This window comes from Trichechus manatus, unplaced genomic scaffold (genome assembly GCF_000243295.1).
Source record: "Trichechus manatus latirostris isolate Lorelei unplaced genomic scaffold, TriManLat1.0 scaffold00046, whole genome shotgun sequence".
NCBI classification, from domain to species: domain Eukaryota; kingdom Metazoa; phylum Chordata; class Mammalia; order Sirenia; family Trichechidae; genus Trichechus; species Trichechus manatus.
In genome coordinates, this window is record NW_004443982.1 from 4705722 (window position 1) to 4713626 (window position 7905).

The 7905-nt window shown below is 46.6% G+C and overlaps 1 protein-coding gene across 1 annotated transcript; it reads right to left on the reverse strand.

Annotated features, from left to right (window-relative positions):
- Positions 1 to 1053: 1053 nt before the first annotated feature.
- Positions 1054 to 3536, reverse strand: LOC101353052 (sperm acrosome-associated protein 5). The gene is made up of 4 exons (XM_004376891.1): positions 3392 to 3536; positions 2827 to 2985; positions 1261 to 1339; positions 1054 to 1153 (listed from the first exon to the last, which is right to left on the reverse strand). Exons 1-4 carry the CDS (start codon positions 3534 to 3536, stop codon positions 1054 to 1056), a joined length of 483 nt encoding a protein of 160 aa, XP_004376948.1.
- Between the last annotated feature and the right edge of the window lie 4369 nt (positions 3537 to 7905).

Below are 7905 nucleotides of genomic sequence, written 5' to 3' on the forward strand. Positions count from 1 at the left end.
ATTTGGTTATCCAGGCTGATTTGGACTGAAGGCAGGGGAAATACAGTTGGCATTAAGGAAGGGGCTCGGGGCATTCCTTGGCATGCAGTGGCAAATAGCTCTTTTAATGATCATCTGTGCTTAGTCTTGGATGAAGTGAACACTGAAAGCAAGGCTTTAGGTAATTGAGTATCCACTTCCAAACAGAGTATGAAGGACATGAGAGACTCAAGGACAATGGGGGTAACTTCCAGTGGGGCTGGCCAGCACAAAGAGCAAAAATGGCAAGTTCAAATTCCTAAATTCTCTGCTGAAGATACAGACTGAAACCCAGGCACTCTGTAAAAAGGAATTATTACATTATGCATCCATTGAATTCCTGGCCTAAATTCCCAGTATGTCATTTGAAATTTAGGACATTGATCTTGAAAGAGGAGATGGGAAGGCATTGAGAATTAGAATGGTAATATGTGGGAGGATGTGGGAGAGTATGAATACTTCTAACTGCTAATTCTCACTGAGCTTCCGATGTAAGCTGAAACCAATTCTATCCCCCCTCCCAAGTGACTGTATCTGCCTTGATTAAAGACCCTATGCTGACCTCAACTGAGTGATTATTTTTAAGGGAAGTCAATTTTCATATTCTACCACCCCACCCCTCTATCTCCAGACCTATAAGTGTCTTGTGTACCAAGTACTTTAAATGCTTTACAAACATTAACTTATTTAATCCAACAACCACATGAGATAGTTACTATCATTATAATCATCATTTTAAGATGAAGAAACTGAGGCACAGAAAAATTAAGTACCTTTCCCAAGGCAACACAACTAATAAGTGATAGGGCTGGGATTTGAACCCAGGAGAACACTATCCTGTCGTCCCGAGTGATCTGGTGTCCTCTGCTTAGGGATTTGAATATATGAGGGAAGTGATTGAATGGGGGCACCTCCAGGCATCGGAAAGTTGAAGGAAGTCAGGCATTAGAGGTTCTCTTGCATTGTTTATAGATACCATCCTTTATTAAATCCACAAAAGAAAGAAAAAAAAATCTCTATCTCTGGGAATCTGAGTTATGAATTCATTTTCTTTGAGTCAATTCTTACACGCATATTACACCCCTTGAGCCATTCAGATAAATCATGGCCATAACAGTGCTTGGTCCAAGAATCCCTGGGAAACGAAGGGAGGGAGGGAGGGAGGATGAAGTGGATAGGCTGATGGGGCAGTGGTGCCACTATCCCGGCTGCCCAGGGTCCAGGCCATCCCCATGAACTCACCAGGCAGTCATACCATTTCTTGAGGACACGACCTGCTTGGCACACAGGATGTCATCCAGAAGATGGCGGTTGAGCAGGTCTGGGGGGAAGAGAGGGACACAGTAATCCGGTGCACTGGGGTCATGATGACAGTGTATAGAGGGGAGTCAGAGGTTCTGGGTTCCTTGGGGCCTGAATAACCTCAACCATCACACTGTCTGATTCTGGATGACCTTGACTCACTTGTCAGCTGATTATTAGTTACCTCAACTGCCATGTTGGCTGGTTCTGTACAACCTTAACATGTTGACTGATCCGGGATGACCTTGACTATTATGTGGGCTGGTTATGAATAACCTAATATACCATATTGGCTGGTCCTGGATAACCTCAAACTCCATGTTGTACAGTTCTGGATGACTTTAACTGTCATTTTGTCTGGTTATGAATGGTCTTAACTGTTATAATGCTGGCTGGTCCAACACTACCTCAACTACCATGTTGACTGGTTGAGAAACTACTCAACCGCAATGTTGGTCAGTCCTAGTGACTTCAAACACTGTGCTCTCAGGTCCTGGATAACCTTATCTACCATTTTGACTGGTTACAAATGACCTCAATCTCCATGTTGGCTAATCCTGTTCAACCTCATCCACTATGCTGCTTGGTCCTAGATGATCTCAGCTGCCATACTGGCTGGACTAGGATGACCTCAGCTGACATTTTGACTAGTTATGAATAACTTCAACCACCATCTTGACCAGTCCTGGACAATCTCAGTTGCCATGTTGGTCAGTCCTGGATGACCTCAACTGCCATTTTGACCTGTTATAAACAACTTCAACCTCCATGTTGACTGATCCAGGACCTCAACCTCTATTTTAGCTGATCCTGGACTACTTCAATTTCCTTGTTAGCCTGTCATAGACAACCTCAACTTCTGTGGTGGTCACTCCTGGAAACCTCAACCTTCAAATTGACCAATCCTGGGTGACCTCTTCTGTCATGTTGGCAGGACAATTTCCATTAGGGCTGGTCCCAAATAACCTCAGTTTCCTTTTTGGCCTGTCTTGGACAACCTTAACCACTATTTTGGCCAACCCTGCATAAATTCAACTATTTTGTCCTCAACAACACAATACTCCTGTCTGGAACCAAGTTCTCTCCTTTCTACATGGAGGTAGTTTGTTTCTGTTCCTACAGTCAGACAATTGCTTCTTCCCTCAGGGCCTGGACAACCTCAACCATCATCTTGACTTATCCTGAACAACTCCAACCCCAAAGCAGAATACTTTCTCCATTTCACATGGAGCTAAGTTTCCTGTTTCCTGAGTCCCAGAAAATGGCAGCTTCCATTCTGGGTGAGGTTTTGGAGCTCTGAGTCCTCCTGACCTAGACAACCTCTCAGTGCAGTCTGGGTAATGATCCATAATGGTGTCTCTAACAGCCCAGGCAACTTTGCTCCTTTCTCTCATCATTTTTCTAACGATGCTTGTTGCTGAAGATTATGGCCTAGACAACCTTTCCCTCTGTGTGTGAGAAAGTGGGGCCAGGCAGGGCTTCAGGGTATCCCAAGTGGTTGCTCACCACGGCAATCCATGTGGCAGAGGTTCCAGGTGGGTGTAACGCCGTTGTCGCACCACCAAGCGGAGTTGAGCTGGAAAATGCCATAGTCACTGCTGCCGTCGGGATTGTGGTCCACGAAGGAGGTATCAAAGCCACTCTCATAGTGTGCCATGCACATCCCTGAGGCCAGGGGAGGAGGGGAGGGAGCAGGTAGGCATGGGAACTGGGAATAGGGGAGGGGGGTGGGAATAGGGATGGTTGGCTCTCAGTTTTGGGGGTGATGATCTTGGTCTGGTGGTGTTATTGATGTTGGTGACTCTGGTGAGATATCAGTGGTGATGGCATAAATGGTGATAATAATGGTGATAAATTGATGGTGTTGATGGTGGAGATGGAGGTGATGATTGTGAAGGCAATGATGGTGATGACATTAGAGGTGGTTAAACCACCCATCACAGTTGGTCAGGAGGTGACCAAGAGGGTCATGTCCTAGCCTGGGGAGGTGATAAATGACAAAGGGGTCCTGGGTCTGAGTGTAATAGCTGGCCTGGGGTGTGGACAGGACCCGGGGCAGCTGGAGTCTCACAGTCTCCAATGGTGTAGCCCTTGAAGCCGTTGAGGCCCTCCTTGTCCAGCTTCACTGCCAGCTCACAGCGTCCATAGATCTTGGCATCCACAGTGGCAACCATCAGTGTGGCCAGGATTGCCACTACAGTGCCCCAGGCCTCCATTGTGACACCCACAAGCCCTCCTAGCTGACTCCTTGCTCCAGATTCACCCTGCAGTTTTCAGAATTAGGAGCATTCTGGAACTCTGGGCTCTATGAACAAAGATTTAAATGATGGATTCTGGAACACAGAAGCTGGAGGGCTGGGCACCTCACCACCTTCCCCAGTGACAACTCTGTCAGAGACCAAGAAGTAGAGACACAAGGAGAAAGAAAGATGCTGAGATACATACAGAGATAGAAGGAGACAAAGACAGGGAGAACTCCAGAGATGTCATAAGGAGACGCAGGGAGATGGGGGCTGGGGACATGCAAAGGACAGACAGGCCCGCATTCCCCTCTATTCCTGAACACTGCCCCACTCTATCCCCATCAGTCATACTCTGCCACTTGGTCACTTCCATTTCCACTCACTCTGCCTCTCATTGCCTGCATTCCCCTGACTCTGCTGAGTAGTCAGCTCTGTTCACTTACACTGGACCTACTACCTCCTCCAATTCCTTATGCTATACAAAATATGATCACTACCTTCTTGTCCTCTGCCCCTCATTACCTCCTTCCATTTACTCATTCTTGGCACCTCATTTATGTCTCTTCATTTATTGTGTCCCATTCCACCCTAATTTAATGGAATCTGCCCTATGTTATCCCCATTTGGTCACACTCTGCTCGACATTACATATGTTTACTCATACTCTACTACTTTTTCACCTCCATTTTCATTCTACCTCTTTTCCCCTCATTCATTTACTTTGCCTCTCATTCACTTACACAGTGCATCATATTATTGCTATTCTCTAACCCTCTACTTATTACCCAGATTCTCTCACATCCTATTCCTGATTCACCTTCATTCACTCTCACTCAGACTCTCATTTCCTACATTCACTTACAGTTCCTAACACTGCATCAAATGACTCCTGTTCACTTTCCCTTGGTCCATCCTTTAGCTTTGTTTATCAACTCTTGGCCTCATTTCCCTTATTCATTCCCTTTCTGCCCCTCCTTCACCTCTACTCTGTCACATTCTGCCCCCATGTTACCCTCATTTCCTATAATGCCGCCCCATATTACTCCCAATCAAACACTACCTCAAGTTACCCACATATACTCACAGTGTATCTTTGGTCACCTCCATTCTTTCTGAATTTTCTCTTCATTGCCCTGATTTACTCTTACTCTGCCTCTCATCACCTTATTCATTTAAATCCACTCCCAATGTAACCCAACCCCTATTACCTTCATGTCACTCACATTCCACTCCACATTCATGTCTAGTCACTCCCACTCTGCCCTACAGTATCCCCATTGGGGTGCAATGGATTACTTAATATGGCCCCTCTAGCCATGGTCTTGTAACTCCCACCTAAGTGATTGGGCGGGGCTGTGCAAATAAAGTAATTGTGGCCCACCAAATGGATTGGTCAGTTTTGCCATCCCACTAGGCTTAAAATGAGCCATCCCAGGGGTGGGAGGAGAGGATCTCACCACTGCCAAGGAAGAACAGCCAAGAGTGGAGTGCATCCTTTGGACCTGGAATCCCTGTGCTGAGGAGCTCCTGGGACCAGGAGAAACTGAGAGAGAGAGCTGTAACACTGAAGACGTCAAAAAGCAGTGGCATGGAAAAGGCAGCATGAAAGACCAGCAGGGGTGGCGTGGTGGGCTTCCTGGCCCACGGAGCAAGAAAGCTGAGTGCCTTTGGGCAGGAGGCTTGCTGGCCAGAGTAGGGTGCCTCTGGGCACTTGTGGGGCTAGGTTTGCCAACTCACGGAGCTAGAACTGAGCACCTTCCGGCTGAGGCTTACTGGTGGAGTGGGGTGCCTCTGGGCACTTACCAGCAGAGCTAAAAGAGCTTTGTAACACTTGCAAGAGCAGGGCAGAGGCTGAAGGGCCAGAGAGAGGTATGCCTATGGGCATGGCTGAAAACAGTTGTCCTGATGGAAGATCTGTATCCTGAGTGTTCCAGAACTTGAATTGTAACCTGTTACTTCCCCCAATAAACTCAGTAACTGTGAGTATTGTCTGTGAGTTCTGTGTGGCCATTGCAATGAATTATTGAATCCAGCAGAGAAGTAGAGAGTGCTATGGGAGGGACAGTTGGTGTCAGAATTGGTAAAGATGGCAGAGAGAGGAGGCATGTCTGACCATCGCCTCATAGGAATCAGCTGTGAGCTGTTGATCTTGATTCTCCTTCCTCCTTGTGAATTTAGAGGTCAGATGCCGCCTCCATGCCGTTTTTACACCCCTTCAGTCACATTTTGCCTCAAATACACCACTTTTTTCTCACATTGAGTCCCTTCTTTCCACTTTACTCACCCTGGACCATGTGACCGCCACCCATTCTCCCTTTGCCCCATAATACCCATATTTACTTATCTTCTTTTGATCTTTATGTCCATTCGCCCTCATTCTGCTCAACATTACCTCCATTCATGCACACTCTTCAGCTTAGTCACCTCTGCTGATTCACACTGGGATTCATATACCCTCCGCATTCCTAGAACACTGCCTGCATTACCCTTATCCCGTCACAGTCTGCCACTTGTTCACCTCTGTTTATTCTCTTCCCTTATAGTACCACTACTCAAACTTCACCTGAAGTCACATATTTATTCACATTCCACAACTAATTCATCTTCATTCCCTCTTATTCTGCCCCTGGTGCATCCCGGTCTTCCTCTGTGCCCCACATTATCCCCGTCGCTTTTATTTTCTCCCTGAATTCACTGCTCTTCATTCATATTGTACCTCATAACCACCATTCGTTCACACTCTAATTCTAGTACTCATATCATCTTACATGCTAATGCTTTATCGACTCCAATCACTCACAATCTTCTCCCACTTTCACTTTTTTTTGCTTAGACTATGCCTAATTTTCCCATTTACTAGTCTCCTCCATAATCTCAAATTAATTCAAAATTGAAGGTGTAGTCATTCCCCTACTCTGCCCCACATTACCCACATTCACGCCATCCTACCTGCTTATTCACCTCCATTACATCACCCTTTGCCTCTCCTTGCCCCCATTCACTCCCAATTTGTCCCCCATTCACCATTATTACCCCTGCACAGGCCCCATATCACTTTTGTTTACTGACACACTGGCCAAGACAGAGAAGTCTGATACATTGTTTAGTATTCAGTTTGGCTGCACATGCCAACACCACCACAAACAACAGTAGCTTCAAAAGAACACAAGGGAATTTCTCTCTTGGAGGCAGGTAGTTCACAGCTGGCGTGGCAGCTCCAACGTCACCAGAAGTTTGGCTCCTTCTGTGCAGTTGTTCTGCCAACCTCACCTACTGCTTCATGGTCCAAAATGACTGCTCACAATTGGCAACACTTTCATAGTTTTGATAAAGTGTGTCTTAAGAGTGATTATAACGGTGACTCACCAGCCAGGTGGGGGTCTTTCTCGTCATCTTTGGGTAGGAGTGTCACATTGTGCAGAGTCTGTGGTGGGATTAGCTACCTTTCAGCTTTGCACACCCCTTCACCTAGCCATCTGCTGCTTAGGTCACTGTATAAGGAGGTTGCTTCTGTAGGGACTGACAGTAGAGGATGCCCAGGGCAGGAAGTGGGGGGTCCTGACTCAGCAGCAGAAAAGCTGGCCTCCCATAGCTTCTGGATGTGCACTGCAGGACCTGGGGCAGTTTCTGAGGCGCTGAATCAGTGGCTTGGAAACATTTCTGGAGCAGGCAATCACTGTGCCCTCAACGCTCTCCAACCCTAAAGGATTTCCCTCTCCACATAGGGCTGTGTGTGTCTGTGTAGAAAGTGTTGGGGGATATTTGGAGGCTGGAAGGGACCAGACTGGGATGGGCCATAAAGGTTCAGCCCCTCCTATTTCCCACCTCTTAATTCTGACAGACTTTGTACCCAGCAGGTGCTGATCCTTCAGGGAATGAGAGATATGAGTTATTTCCCTGATTTCTCTCTTTGCCTTGTCTACTAGGAAGCTCCATCCATATTTCTGGTATAAATACTCCTTGGCTGACTTTAGTTCTGGAATGAAGCCTCTCAGACATCTTCTGGAAGTTTTGTGGGGTACTGAATAAGAAAAGAAGAAGAAGAGTATTATTGGGTGGAAGTTAAGGATTTGACCTTGGAAACCTATGTGACCTTGAGCAAGTTACTTAATTTCTCTGGGACTCTGTTTCCTCATCTGAAAAGGGCTAAAGGACTGATGTAGTGACTGAGGCAAGTCACGTCATTTGCTTCACACAGTTGCTGGCACAAAGTAGATACTGAGTTATGTCTGAGTCCCCATTATCACTTGCTGAGCCTGATGCAGGAGCCTCCTCCTTGGCTCCCTGTTTCTGCTCTTATACTCTGCAGTGTGTTCTCCCCAAAGCAGCCTGTAGGTGATCT